This window comes from Equus asinus, chromosome 20, assembly GCF_041296235.1.
Source record: "Equus asinus isolate D_3611 breed Donkey chromosome 20, EquAss-T2T_v2, whole genome shotgun sequence".
In the NCBI taxonomy this organism is placed as follows: domain Eukaryota; kingdom Metazoa; phylum Chordata; class Mammalia; order Perissodactyla; family Equidae; genus Equus; species Equus asinus.
Window position 1 is genome coordinate 54875081 of NC_091809.1, and position 16116 is coordinate 54891196.

The 16116-nt window shown below is 35.6% G+C and overlaps 1 protein-coding gene across 1 annotated transcript in view; it reads left to right on the plus strand.

Annotated features, from left to right (window-relative positions):
* The window catches only part of C20H11orf65 (chromosome 20 C11orf65 homolog), a 76688-nt gene that overhangs the window by 36753 nt on the left and 23819 nt on the right, over positions 1-16116 (plus strand). Inside the window, exon 4 of the mRNA XM_044753396.2 lies at positions 5868-5960. Within this exon, the coding sequence (XP_044609331.1) occupies positions 5868-5960 (93 nt within the window). The remainder of the gene's footprint in view (positions 1-5867; positions 5961-16116) is intronic.

Consider the following 16116-nt stretch of genomic DNA (forward strand, 5'->3'; position numbering starts at 1 on the left):
TGATGGAGTAACCTAGAGTTTACAATATGTATCCTTGACTAATTAGTGTCAACCTTAAGTTAGTACATTTACCTTTTCCAGAACAATGCAAGAATATCATTACAGGTTAACTCCCTTTATCATCTTTTCATTTTGTGCTATTATTGTCAGATATTTCACTTACAATTTTGTTTTACATACCAGAAGACATTATTTTTCTTGTTTTAAACAGTCAGCATTCATTTTTTTGTTGTAGTAAAATACATATATCATAAAATTTACCATTTAACCACTTTCAGCTGTACAATTCAGTGAACATTAAGTACATTCATAATGTTATACAGCCATCACCACTATCCATTTCTAGAACTTTTTCATCATCCCAAACAGAACCTCCTATACCCAAAAATAATAACTCCCCATCCTCCCCTGCTGCCCAGACCATGGTAACCTCTATTCTACTTTCTGTCTTTATGAATTTGTCTATTCTGGGTACTTGATATATGTAGATTTGTCTTTTTATGTCTGGCTTATTTCGTTTAGCATAATGTTTTCAAAGTTCATCCAATTTACAACAAATGTCAGAATTCCATTCCTTTTAAGGCTGAATAATATTCCATTATATTGTAAATACCACATTTTGTTTATCCATTTCTCTGTTAGTGGACATTTGGGTTGTTTCCATCTTTTGGCTGTTGTAATACTGATGTGAAAACTGTTGTACAAGTATCTATTTGAGTCCCTTTCAGTTCTTTTGGGTACATATCTAGAAGTGAAATTGCTGGATCATTGTAATTCTATCTTTAACTTTTTGGAGGAAGCACCAAACTGCTTTTCACTGTGGCAGCACCATTTTACATTCCTATCAGCAATGCACAAGGTTTCCAATTTCTCCAGACTTTTGCCAACATTTATTTTCTGTTGTTTTGTTAATAGCCATCTTAATGGATGTGGAGTTGTATCTCATGTTTTTATTTCCTTAATGACTATTGATATTGAGCATCTTTTTGTGTGCTATTGACCATTTGTAAATCACTTTGGAGAAACGTATATTTAAGACCTTTGCCATTTTTTAACTGAATTGTCTTTTGTTGTTGAGATGTAGGAGTTATTTATGTAATTTGGATATTAATCCCTTACAGATATCTGTTTGGCAAATATTTTCTTCCATTCTGTGGATTGCTTTTTCACTCTTTTGACATTGTCCTTTGATGCACAAAAGTTTTTAACTTTGACATACTCCAATTTATCCTTTTTTCTTCTTTTGTTGCTTGTGCTTTTTGTATCATGTCCAAGAAATCATTACCAAATCCAGTATCATGAAGCTTTTCCCCTATTTTTTCTTCTAAAATTTTTATGGTTTTAGTTCTTGTCTTTAGGTCTTTGATCCATTTTGAGTTAATTTCTCTATACAGTATAAGGTAGGGGCCCAATTTCATTCTTTTTCATGTGGATATCCAGTTTTTCCAGCTCCATTTGTTGAAAAGACTATCCTTTCTCCGTTAATGATCTTGGCACCCTTGTCAAAATCAATCGATCATATATGTGAGAGTATATTTTTGGGCTCTGTATTCTGTTGCATTGGTTTATGTGTCTGTCCTTATGCCAGTACCAAACTTTTGATTACTGCAGCTTCATATTAAGTTCTGAAATCAGGAAGTGTTAGTCTTCCAATTTTGTTCTTTTTTTTCAAGATTGCTTTAGCTATTTGGGGGTCCCTTGAGATTCCACATGAATTTTAGAAGTGGCTGTTCTAGTTCTTCAGAAAATGCCATTGAAATTTTAGCAGGGATTGCATTGATTCTGTAAATAGCTTTGGGTAATATTGTCATCTTAACAATTTTAAGTCTTCCAATCCAGGCACATGGCATGTCTTTCCGTTTATTTATGTCTTCTTTAATTTCAGTATTTATTTTTACTTCTCCAGATGTTTACCCTTTCCAGGTCCCTTCATCTCTTCCTGCAGTTCTGTGCTTCTAAAGAATACCATAAATGGTATTACTTTCCTACAACTTGAGGAATTCCCTGTAGTAGTTCTTACAGAGAAGAACTTCTGTAAAAAATTCTTTGTTTTATTTGTCTGAAAATATCTTTATTTCACTTTTATCTTCAAAGAATATTATCACCATGCATAGAAATCAAGGTTACCATGTTTTTGAGGGGTTTTTTCCTCCTTAGCACCTTCAAGCTGAATTCCATTCTATTCTGGCTTCCATAGTTTCTCTTCAAAAGTCAAGAATCAAGTTTTACTCTTTCTATCCTGAAAGTAATGGGTCTTTTATTCTATGGCTTCTTTTAAATTGCCTTTTTGTCTTTGGTTTTTAGCAGTTTAACCATGATATGCCTATGTGTCATTTTCCTGCTTGATCAAGTTGACAATAGAATAATCTAGCTGAGTCTACCCTTTGTCACCCTGGCATCCATACACTCCTCTTATAACCATATTTAACTTCCAAATAAAGTTAATGTTAAAATTATGCTTCCACCTAACATGATACAACTATCCCTCACATAGGCCAAAACCTGTTAACCCTCTTCCCAAAAGTAGTGTTATCCATCTTTGGATCATTTTTTATTCCGTTTCCTGCTTAGTCATACTCTACCTATGATATCTTGTAATTTAAATATTAGATGTAAAGTTAAGCGTTTAGATTTATTTCCTATTGCTGCTATAAAAATTACCACAAACTTAATAGCTTTAAATAACAAAAATTTACCATCTTACACTTCTGGAGACCAAAAGTCTGAAATGATCTCATAGAGCTAAAATCAAGGTGTCAGTAGGGCTGTGTTCTCCCTAGAGGCTTTAGGGAACAATTTATTTTCTTGCCTTTTCCAGCCTCTAGAGGCTGCCCACATTCCTTGGCTCATGGCCTTCTTCCAACTTCAAAGCCATTTCCAAGAGATAGCTATTGAGTCTGTCTCACATCGCATCACTCTGACACTGACTCTTCTGCCTCCCTCTTTCACTTATACGGATGCTTTTTCCACTTATACAGACCTCCTCCCCTTTTTTTTTGGTGTGTTGGTTCAGTGACATGAGGAACCCCAGATGGCCATGTGATGGTATCTGCTTCCATTTTAATGGAACTATTGGTGTGTACCTTGGTGGAAGCATTTCCATGGGTGCTAAGACTTTTATATCCACAGAGCCCAAAGGTATAAGAACAGAAAGCAAAATTTTCACTAGTTTATCACTAGAGGTAATACTGGGAGGGAACCACTTCTATTTCCACCCCTTGATTCTCAGACTCATAAATGCTGGCTGTAGGAGAAATGACATCATATGTTGGTTGTTCAGAGTATATACTGTTACATGGAGGACATCATCCTAGTCTGAAAAGTCTTATCCCTGGAATTCTAACTGTAACTAAGTTCCCAAAATGCCATTCCACCGTTCTGTCAGGCCAGTTACTTTAGGTTGAAGGGGAACAAGGTAATATCAGTGAATTTCATGAGTATGGGCCCATCTATGTTCTACATTTGCTGTGAAGCAAGTTCTCTGATCATAAGCAATGCTATGTGGAATACTGTGACAGTGAATAAAGCATTTCGAAAGTGCAGAGATGGTGGTTTTGTGGAACCATCGTGCACAGAGGGGAAAGTCTCAATTCCAGTGAGAATAAAGTGTGGCCCGTGGAAGTGTTCCAACTAATAAGTGTGCCACAAGGAAGCTGGCTAATGCCCCCAAGGAATGATGCCATATCAGGGACTCAGTGTTGGTCCTACTTTGGCAAAGTAGGCATTCAGTAATGACAGTAGCCAGGTCTGGTGAGTAGAAACCCATGTTGCTGAACCCATGAAAAGCCTCCATTCCTGCTGCCCTGGTCACTTTGTTCATGAGCCCTTTGGGCAAGGAGAGCAGTGACTGGGGAAAAAGGCTGACTGACTACGAAGAACAAGTCATTTTGCCCACCTGATTATTAAGATTCCTCTCTGCTGAGATTGCTCTTTGGTGAGCATTCACATGAAACACAAATATCTTCATACTTGGTCCCCATTTGGAGGGGTCTGACCTCTTCCCTAGACCTTCTTGTCACCAATTTTCTAACCATGGTCTTTCCATATCCTTGATCATCTAGCCAAGACATCAGTCACTTCCCCTCTGTAGATTTGTACCTTTGGCCACCTTTCCTTCCAGGCACAATGCACAACCAGGTATGCTGCTCGAGATTCTGTCTCCGGGAAGGATTTCTCTTCATCCCTGTTCTTCAGGCCCACCCCTGAGTGCGGCCGTGGTATATATGGAACTTCCAATGGGTCCCACTTTTCACTTGACCTCCTGCAGCCTGCTAGGTCTTGAGTTTGACCAACAGAATGCGGAATAAGTAATGCTGTGTGACTTCCAAGACAAAGCCTTAAGAAGCCTTGCAATTTCTACTTTCTCTCTCTCTTTGGTACTCTGAAATCTCCATGCTGTGAAGAAACTCAAACTGAAAGTCTGTGTGGAAAGAAGCCCACCCATCCCCAATGTTCCAACAAACCAAGCTGAAGCCTGGATATGTGTGTGAGGCCGTAATAAATCACCCAGCTCCAGCGGATCTGGCAGCTGGCTACAGCCACTTATGTGAGTTGAAGCAAGACCAACAGAAGTTCCCTGTCAACCGACAGGAAGTCGCTGTTGCTTTAAGCCACTAAGTTTTGGGGTGGTTTGTTATGCATCATTAGATAACTGATACAGTAATCTACATATTTAGAAGATATCATTCAGATTTTAAACCATCATAAATTTTTCTTCATATTCAGTTTGGGGTTTTACTTAGGGGAAATTTTATCTTCCTTTCAGAAAGAATATTATTTGTTTTGATGTGAACTGCACCATTTTCCACAGGCAATTGCAGTGGGGCTTCAAATTATCACACTGGTGCTATGGATTACTTTGGTTTGGATTTATTTGATTTAATTTAACATAAGCAAACTGGAGGCAGGGGAGAAGTTCACCAAGGGTTCTTAAGGGTTTTTTAAGGGAATAGGATATGAGGAGAGGGTTATGAATGAAATCGTTTTCCAAGATAGAAGAATTGTTTGGAGTTGTTTGACTAAATTTGTGCTAACATGACAAGTAGATAGAGTTTGTAAATCAGTGGAATTACTACAGGAACGAGGATGATTCTGTATTGATAATAATAGATAATATTTATGGAGTGATTTCTGGTGCCAGAAGTTGTTCTGGGTACTTTACAAATATTAACTTATTTATTCCTCACCACAGCTGTATGAGATAGCTACTATCATTCCCATTTTTCAGATGAGAAACTGAGCAGAGAGGTTAAGCAACTTGTCAAAGGTCACCCAGCTAGTAAGTACTAACAGTGGAACCCAGATATTATGCCATACTCAGTGTTCTTAACTACTGTATTTTGTCTTTCTCCTAGATTACTCTGGAGTATACAGAAGTGACCCAACCAAAGTTCTGGATAGTTTATTTATAGCTGCTAGTGATACAATTACAAATTTAAGGGTAAAACTCTTGTGAGAATAATACCAGTATTGCCTGGCTCGTCAGAGCAAACCCTGAGTGGATAATATTTCTTTCTTTCTTTCTTTCTTTTTCTTCTTCTTCTCCTCAAAGCCTGCCAGTACGTAGTTGTATATTCTAGATGTAGGTCCTTCTGGCTGTGCCATATGGGACGCCACGTCAGCATGGCTTGATGAGCTGTGCCATGTCTGTGCCCAGGATCCGAACTGGTAAAACCCTGGGCTGCCGAAGTGGAGAGCGTGAATTAACCACTCGGCACGGGGCTGGCCCAGATAATATTTCTAAAATCTAGTTTACATATATAAAATCTATTTTATGGTTTTTACTCATTTTGCCCTAATTAGAAAGAAAGCTAATTAGAGGTAGAAAATCCAGTTTTGACCACAAAATCTTATGTTTGAACTTTTAGAATGTTGCTGTATTCCAACACTTTAAAAGTCTGATTAATATAAGAAGACAAGGGGAGCCACGTCACATAATGAGATACATTAATCCTAAAGAGGTAAGGACATTATTTATTGATACAGCATCTTTTCTCCCCCCTTAAAAATGTATGGCTACTTTATAAATTCAATGTGCTTGTATTTGTTTCTTTTTTAAAACTTTTTAATTGAAGATTACATCCATGTAGAAAAGTTCATAAAACATAGATGGATAGCTCAGTGAATCATCATAAGCAAACGCCTGTGTAACCATCAACCAGATCAATGTTTTCATACTTCAGTCCGCTGCCTTCAGGTGTTCTTCAAATCACTGCCAACTCCCTTCTTTGAAAAAGTAACCATTATTTTGAATACTAGCATTGTACTTTAGTTTTCTGTTTTTAAACTATATATAAACAGAATCCTATAGGACTCTTTTGTATCTGGCTTTGTTCATTCAACATTATGTTTGTGTAGCTAAATTTCATTCATTTTATTAAAAATTATGACAATATTCCATTTTATGAATATACTGCTGTTTATTCATTCTACAGTTAATTGACATTTGGATTTTTTCCAGTTTGAGGCTATTATAAAGACTATTTCTGAGAATATTCTTATTCGTGTCTCCTGGTACACATGTGCATGAATTTCTTTTGCTTTCAGCTCCATCTAGAAATGGAAATGCTGGGTGACAGGATATTTTCCATTACTGTACTAATTTACTTCACCATCAGCAATCTTTCAGAATTCCTTGTGCTCTGCATCCTTATCAACACAATATTGTCAGTTTTTTAATTTGCATTTCCCTGATTACTAATAAAGTTGAGCATCTTTTTGAGAAGTTTGGGTCCTGGTTAAACTTCTCTGTGCTCTTTCAGGCCTGACCGCAGGCTTTACCTCACAAGCCTCACAGGGGAAATCTGCCCCTCCTTGCACCAGACTTGGCGCGCAGCCAGTGTGCTACAGTCTCTGAAGGGTGTTACAGTGAAGGATTCAGGCCCCTGGCCAGTGCTGCCCTTTGGCACATTTACATTTCCAGCCCCAGTGCTTTCATTCCTAGCTCTCTTTGTCTGAGGCCTTGGGCAGAGGTCTTCAGGCACCTCTGCTGAGAGCTCTTTAGCAGGAAACCTTGAAGATGCTTTCCCTCCTCTGACTCAGTCTGCTTTGACCTTCCTCCCTCAATTCCTCCCCATCCACCACCCAACACAAGTGGACTTACTTCCCAGTCGCAAGGAGTGCAGTCAGCAGACAGACTCCGGCTGTGAGCATCTTTGGTTTCTGCCCTGCCTGGGGAGAACTGCCTCACCCTAGGGCAGTCCACACCCAGTGACCAAGCAGTGAGTGTTGGGGTGGGAGAGGGGAGGGGGATACAAAGACCAGTCTGGGGTGGAACAACTCTGTTGGGCAGTATTCACTCTAGAGCTCCCTGCAAGATTGGCTCAGGCTTTGTGGGGCCTGCATTGTAGTTCAAACTCTTCTTTCCCCTTCCTTTCAGAGGTGTTGATCCCTAATAAACATGTGGCACCTGAACTTCACATCACCCCTTCTTTAGAAACCCCACCCTGCAACATTATTTAGCTCTTCTGTAATTTCTCCCAACAGTGCTTCATAGTTTCCTGTGCTTGCACATCTTTTGTTAGATTTATACCTGCTTTTCATGCTTCTATACATGGTAATTAGAAAAATTTTATTTTCCAATTTTTGTTGCTAGCGTAGAGGAAGATAATCAATTTTTGTTTATTAGCTTTGTTCCCAGAAACTTTGCTATCCTTATTTATTAATTCTAATAATTTGTACATAGATTCTTCTGGATTTTCTACATAAACAAGCATGCCATCCTCAAATAATGAGTTTTATTTTTTCCTTTCCAAGCACTATACATTTTCTTTCTTTTTCTTGCCCTTCTGCACTAACTAGAGCCTTCAGTAAATTGGTGAATAGAAGTGTAACCACTGTCTCATTCCTGCTTTCAAAGGGAAAGGGCTCAATAGTTCATCAAGTAGGAGGTGTGCTGTGGGTGTCATACTAGAAAACTTTTATCTAAGAAAGTTCCCTTCTCTTCTTATGGAGCTAAGAGTTTTGTTTTTTCCTTTCAGTCCAAGAATGGAGATTAAATTTTATGAAACATTTTCCTACTTTGAGATAATTATTTTTCTTTTATCTGACTGTTAAACCTACTTAGCATTCCTGGAATACACACATTTTAGTCATAATGTCTTATCCTTTTTAAATATCACTAAATTTAGTTTGCTAATATTTTGCTTAAATTTTTGCACTTTGTTCATGCAGAACATGTACATTCTCATACTGTCTCTATTAGATTTAGCTGGCTTCCTAAAACAGGTTGGGAAATGTTCCTTCTCTGTTTCTTTTCTTTTTTTTTTTTTAAACATTGAATGTTATTCCTTCCTTAGATGTTTGGAAGGATTTGCCAGTGAAGCCATCTGTACCAGAGGTTTTCTTTGTGGGAAGACTTTAAATTATAAATTCAGTTTATAGTTATAGGTCTATTCATATTTTGTATTTTTTCTTGTGCTAGTTTTGATTAGTTGTATTTTCCTAGGAAGTTGTGCATTTCATCTAAATTTTCAAGTTTATTTGCATAAAATGATTCATAATATCCTCTTATGATTCTTCTAATGTCTTAGAATCTGTAATAGTTTCTCTTTATTTCATTCTTGATATTGGTTATTTCTGTCTTCTGTTTCTTATTTCTTATTTTTTATTGAAATATATTTGACATACAACATTGTGTAAATTTAAGGTGTACAACATGTTAATTTGATACATTTACATATTGTAATATGATTGCCATTGTAGCAATAATTAGCACCTCTATTACGTTATATAATTATTCTTTCTTTTTAGTGGTTGAAATAATTAAGTTCTAGTCTCTGTTGATGCAAATAATCCATAACCAATGTATAAATCAAAATTTGGGCGAGTTTATTATGAGCCTGTCCTGAGGACCATATAGCCCCGGAGAGTCCTTTCACAAAGGAAGGGAGCACTCCAAAGAAGTGGGGGTGTACAGAGTGGTTATATATTGTCAAAGAGCATGTATCACACATGATTGGAATGTCTCTTTTACAATAGTCACAAGATTGCTTTGCCAGCACAGCAGTTTGGTGAACACAGCAGGTCAGTGGTCTCAAGTTGGGTAGTCACAAGGTGAGCCCAACAGGTCAGCAATCAATCCTTAGTTTAGGGAGAGATGCTTATCCTTGAGGAAATGCTGATGTAGGAGAAGTTACATCTTTATCTTTAAGGGCATTGTTCTGTTCTTTGGGACATAGTAAATACTTAAAGCAGATATACAGTGCATGCTCAATGACCACATTGGGCCCTTTTGGAAAAACAAGTTTATGCCGAATTAGTTTTACACCAAACGCCTTCCTCATATACTCCAGTATATCCTGTTGCTTGTTATTTATTTATCATCTCTCATCAGGTTTGTTGATTATAATACAGTATTGTTGTCTATATTCTCTATACTGTGCATTAGATCTCTAGGGCTTATTTACTTATTGCACGTTTGTACCCTTAAAGAACATCTGTCTTATCCTCCTACCTCCCATCCCCTGATAACCACCATTTTACTCTCTTTTTTAAAGATTTTATTTTAGTTTTTTTCCTTTTTCTCCCCAAAGCCCCCCAGTACATGGTTGTATATTCTTTGTTGTGGATCCTTCTAGATGTGGCATGTGGGACGCTGCCTCAGCATGGTTTGATGAGCAGTGCCATGTCCGCGCCCAGGATTCAAACTAACGAAACACTGGGCCGCCTGCAGTGGAGCGCGTGAACTTAACCACTCGGCCACGGGGCCAGCCCCTTTACTCTCTTTTTTTATGAGTTTAGCTTTTTGTAGATTCCGCATATAAGTGATATCATACAGTACTTGTCTTTCTCTGTCTGACTTATCTCACTTAGCATGTGCTCCAGGTCCATCCATGTTGTCGCTAATGGCAGGGTGTCTTTTCTCATGGCTGAATAATATTCCATTGTGTGTGTGTGTGTGTATACACACCACATCTTCTTTATCCATTCATCCATTGATGGGCACTTAGGTTGTTTCCATATTTTGGCTATTGTGACTAACACTGCAATAAATATGGGTGTGATGACCAGTCTCATTGGAGTTTCTTTTTTATTTATTTATTTTTTTTTAAAGATTGGCACATGGGCTAACAACTGTTGCCAGTCTTTTTTTTCTTTTTTTTCTGCTTTATTTCCCCAAACACCCCCTGTAGACAGTTGTATATCTTAGTTGCAGGTCCTTCTAGTTGTGGGATATGGGATGCCACCTCAACGTGGCCTGATGAGCGGTGCCATGTCCGCGCCCAGGATGCGAACCCTGGGCCGCTGCAGCAGAGTGCACGAACTTAACCACTCGGCCACGGAGCTGGCCCTGGGGATTTCTCACTTTTATTAATCTTTTCAAAGAATCAACTTTCAGCTTTGTTGTACCTTTCTATTGTTCATTCATTTCCTACTTCTTCATTTTCTGCTGTTTATTATTTCCTTCTTTATATTTTCTTTGAATTGTATTTACTGTTATTTTTCTAACTTTTTGAAATGGGTGCTGAATTTGTTGGTTTTCAGCCTCTTCTGGTATATGCATGTAAGGCTACAAATTTTTATCTATGCATGGTTTTAGCTGCAGTGTACAAGTTTTGATATGTCATTTTCATCATCAAATTCAATTCAAAATACTTTAAAATTCTATTTTGATTTCTTCTGGTTATTTAGAATTGTACTTTTACATTTCCAAACACTTGGGGATTATCGTTATCTTTTTGTTATCAACCTTTATCTTAACTGCACTGTGATTTCAATCCTGTTAGTTGTCAGTTTTTGTCCATTTTTATCTGTACTTGAAAAGAACACGTATTCTGCAGTTGTTGAGGAGCACAGTGTTGTATTCATGCAGTTAGGTCAAATTTGTCAATTATGTTGATCACATCTTCTATATCCTTACTGATTATTTTTGCCCTAGTTATACTATCCGTTACTGAGAGAGGTGTATTAAAATCTTTCACTATGATTGAAGATTTGTCTATTTTCCTGGTAATTTATATGTTTTGAGACCATGCTATTAACTGAATACCAATTTAGGAGTGTTATATCTTTCTTGCGAATTGATCCTTTTATCATTATGAAGTATCTCCCTTTATCTCTAGCAATACTCTTTGCTTTAAGGTCTAAAGTCTCTGATATTAATGTAGCCACACCAACTATTTTTCATTATCATTTGCATGCTACACCTTTTCTGTTATTTTACTTTCAACATTCTGAATCTCTGTATTTTAGCTCTGTCTTTCGTAGGCAGTGTATTGTTAGTTAACATTTTTTATCCGGTAGTATACTCTTTGTCTTTTTTGGGAACATTTACTCCATTTACATTTAATATAATTACTAATATTTTGATATTTAAATATACTCTTTTATTCTTTACTGTCTATATGTCTCAAATGTTCTATTTTTTTAAAATCCTTTCTTGCCTTCTTTTGGACTGATTATTTTTTATTGTTACATTTCTCCCTCTTATTTTCATTCTTTTATGCTTATACAAGAGATTGCAACTTGTATATTTGACTTATGAAAATCATATAAAGACTGGCATTTTAATCTCTTCCCAGACAATGCACTTATATCCTTTTACCCCCTTCTGAGTTATATTCTTTTGCTGTTGTACTTTTAAATTCTCTATTGCTGGATCATATGGTAAGAGTATGTTAGTTTTGTAAGAAACTGCCAAGCTGTCTTCCAAAGTAGCTGTACTATTTTGCATTCCCACCAGCAATGAACAAGAGTTCCTGTTGTTCCACATCCTTGCTGTGTGTAGAGGCGTCTCATTGTTTTAATCTATAATTCCCTAATGACATATAATTTTGAGCATTTTTTTGTATGCTAATTGGCCATCTGTATTTCTTCTTTGGTGAGGTGTCTTTTCAGATCCTTTGCCCATTTTTTAATTGAGGTTTTCATCTTCTTATTGTTGAGTTTTAGGAGTTCCTCGTACTTTTTGGATACTAGTCTAGTCTTCTATCAGATATGTGTTTTGCAAAGATATTTTCCATCTGAGGCTTCTCTTTTCATTCTCTTAGCTGTGTCCTTTGCAGAGCATTAATTTTAATGAAATCTATATTATCATATTTTTCTTTCATGGTTCATGCTTTTGGCATTGTATCTAAAAAGTCATCATCAAACCCAAAGTCACCTAGATTTCCTCCTATGTCATCTTCTAGGAGTTCTATAGTTTTGCATTTTGCATTTAGGTCCATTATCAATTTTCAGTTAATTTTTGTAAAAAATGTAAGGTCTGTGTCTAGATTCATCTTTTTAAGAATTTTGCCTGTGGATGTCCAGTTGTTCCAACACTATTTGTTGAAGACTATGCCTTCTCCATTGAATTGCCTTTGCTCCTTTGTCACAGATAAGTTGCCTATATTTATGTGGGGTTATTTCCAGGCTCTCTCTTCTGTTCCATTGATCTATTTATCTATTCTTTCACCAATATCACACTGTCTTAATTATTGTAGCTTAATAATAAGTCTTGAAGTTGGGTAGTGTCAATCCACCAAGTTTGTTCTTCTCCTTCAATACTGTATTGGTTATATTATGTCTTTTGCCTTTCCATATAAAATTTAGAATTGATTTGTCCATATCCACAAAATAAGTTGCAGGAATTTTCATTGGGATTGCATTGAATCTAAAGATCAAGTTGGGAAGAATGGACATCGTGACAGCATTGAGTCTTCCTGCCCAGGTACATAAAATATCTCTCCTTTTATTTAGATCTGCTTTTATTTCTTTCATCACAGTGTTGTACTTTTCCTCATGTAGATTTTTACATATTTTGTTAGATTTATACCTAATTATTTCAATTTTGGGGGGAGGGCTAAGTAAAAGGCATTGTATTTTTAATTTCAAACTCTAATTTTTCATTGCTGGTATATACGAAAGCAATTGACTTTTGTACGTTAACATTGTATCCTCCAATGTTTTTATAATTTCTTATTAGTTCCAGGAGTCTTTTTGTTGATTGGTTGGGATATTTCATATAGACTATCATGTTGTCTGAACAAAGACAGGTTTTTTTCCTTCTCAATTTTTATACCCTTTCTTTTCTTTTCTCGTTGTATTAGCTAGGATTTCCAATATGATGTTGAATAGGAATGGTGAAGTGCCATCTTTGCCTTGTTCCTGATCTTAGCAAGAAAGCATCTCGCTTCTCACCAATAAGAATGATGTTAGCTGTAGGTTTATTGTAGATGTTCTTTATCAAGCTGAGAAAGTTCCCCTCTATTCCTAATATGCCAAAGTTTTTTATCATGAATGGATGTTGGATTTTGTTAAATGCTTTTTCTGTATCTGTTGATGTGATCATATGATTTTTCTTCTTTAGCCTATTGATGTAATGTGATAGTGGCCTTGCCTACCTGGAATGAATCCCACTTGGTCATGGTGCATAATCCTTTTAATTTTTTTGTTGGATTTGATTTGCTAATATTTTGTTGAGAATTTTTGCATCATGTGCCTAAGAGATATTGGTCTGTAGTTTTCCTTTCTTGTAATGTCTCTGGTTTTGTTATTAGGGTACTGCTGACATCACAGAATGTGTTAGGAAGTATTCCCTTTGCTTTTCTTTCCTGGAAGAGATTGAATTAGTGTAATTTCTTCCTTTAATGTTTGGTAGAATTCCCCAGTGAACTCATATGGGCCTGGCTCTTTCTGGTTTGAAAGGTTAATTATGGATTCAATTTCCTTAATAGATATTGGCCTATTCAGATTGTCTGTTTTAACTTGTGTGAGTTTTGGCAAGTTGTAGCTTTCAAGGAGTTGATCCATTTCATATAGGTTATCAAATTTGTGGGCATAGAGTTCTTCGTAATATTTGTTTATTTTCCTTTTAGTGTCCATGGAATCAGTAGTAATGGCACCTCTTTCATTTCTGATATTAGTCATTTGTGTCTTCTCTCTTTTTTTCTCAGTTAGCCTAGCCAGAAAGCTTCTTGATTTTATTGATCTTTTCAGACAACCAGCTTTTGCTTTCTTTGATTTTTCCCTTTTAATTTCCTGTTTTCAATTTCTGTGAGTTCTGTTCTAATGTTTTATTATTTCTTTTCTTCTGCTTACTTTGGATTTAATTTGTTTTTCTTTTCCTAGTTTCTTAAGGTGAAAGCTTAGATTATTGATTTCATATCTTTCTAATATATGCATTCAATGCTATAAATTTTCCTCTAAGCACTATTTTTGCTGCATCTCACAAATTTTGATAAGTTGTATTTTCATTTTTGTTTAGTTAAAAATATTTTTAAATTTCTCTTGAGACTTCTTATTTGACCCATTTGTTATTTAGAAATGTGTTGTTTAATTTCCAGGTTTTGGGGCTTTCCAACTATCCTTCTGTAACTGATTTCTATTTTAATTCCATTGGGGTCTGAGACTATACTTTGTATGATTTCTATTCCTTTGCATTTGTTAAGGTGTATTTTATTGCCCAGCACATGTTCTATCTTGGTAAATGTTCAGTGTAAGTAGGACAAGACTGTACATTCTGCTATTGTTGGATGAAGTGTTCTATAAATGTTAATTAGATTGAGTTGATTGATGAAGCTGTTCAGTTTAATTATGGCTTTATTGGTTTTCTGTCTGTTGAATCTGTCAATTCCTGATAGAGGGGTGTTGATGTTTCTAACTATAATAATGGATTCATCTAGTTCTTCTTGCAGTTCTATAAGTTTTTACCTTACATATTTTGATGCTCTGTTGTTAGATATATACATATTAGGGATTATTATGTCTTCTTAGGGAATTGACCACTTTATCATCACGTAAGTCTTCTCTTTTTCCTTGATAATTTTCCTTGCTCTGAATTCAGCTTTGTCTGAAGTTAATATAGCTGCTCAATTTTCATTTGATTAGCGTTAGGTAATATGCTATATCTTTTTTCATTTTCATTTGATTAGTGTTAGTTAATATGTTATATCTTTTTTCATTCCTTTGCTTTTAACCTATGTGTCTTTATATTCAAAGTAGGTTTTTTGTAGATGACATAATAGCTAGGTCTTATTTTTTAATCCACTCTGACAATCTCTGCCTTTTAATTAGTATATTTAGACCATTGACATTTAAAGTGATTATTGATATAGTTTGATTGATATCTACCATATTTGTTACCATTTCCTATTTGTTACCCTTATTCTTTGTTTCTTTTTTTGTCTTGTACTCTTTTTCTGCCTTCTCTGGTTTTAATTGAGCATTTTATATGATTACATTTTCTTTCCGTTCTTTCCTCTTTCTTATAATATCAATTATACTTCTTTTTTCTTTTTTGGTTGCCCTAGAGTTTTCAGTGAACATTTACAACTAAGTCCACTTTAAATAATATTGTTCTAGTAAATGAAATCTCCCATAATCTCTCCTGAGCTTAGGAGACAAAGTCATTGTAGAGGAAAGGGACCTGCCTCAAACACACAGCCTTCCCCCTACCCCCATTTGAGTCTGCAGGTGGTAGGAGGATAAAGAATTAAGCTCAAATCTTCCAAAGAGTGTAACTGAATCTCCCACAGTCTTTCATGGTTAAGGAGATAGAGACCTGTCAGGACCACATTTGAGAAACAGGGAAAAACTAGAAGCGGACAAACCAAGTATGGATTACTAAAACTGCAATCCACATTTGACCCAGCTCAATCTTCTGACTGGATTGATGTGATCAGCCCCTCACCCGAACTGACTAAAAGAGGAAGGGTAAAAATTCATGGAGCTATACACTTAATATTTGTCTATTTTAGTGGGAAAAAAGTATATATAGTTTATGAATTTTATATATATAAAGTATATATTATATATAAAGTATATATTTATAATGAATTTTATAAATATATTGTTTGAGATCCTGTTATAAAAAATTTTTTATATTTGAACTATGACCCTATATATGTATGTATGTGTGTATATATATGTATATATACTATATATATTTTGTATGTATAATTTATATATAGTATATATATTATTTTTATTCAGAAGAAGATTGTGCAAAACTAATGTTGTCCTTCAGGTTTTATCAACTGAACAATTTAGGATAAAATATATTTTCTTATCATCAGGAGACAAAGTTGAACTGTCTTCTGATAGAGGACCAACAATTTTTTCTCTACTTTCTATTTGATGCAGGGCACTAAAATTTAGAAGACCAATTATATACAATTCCTACAACATTTAAAC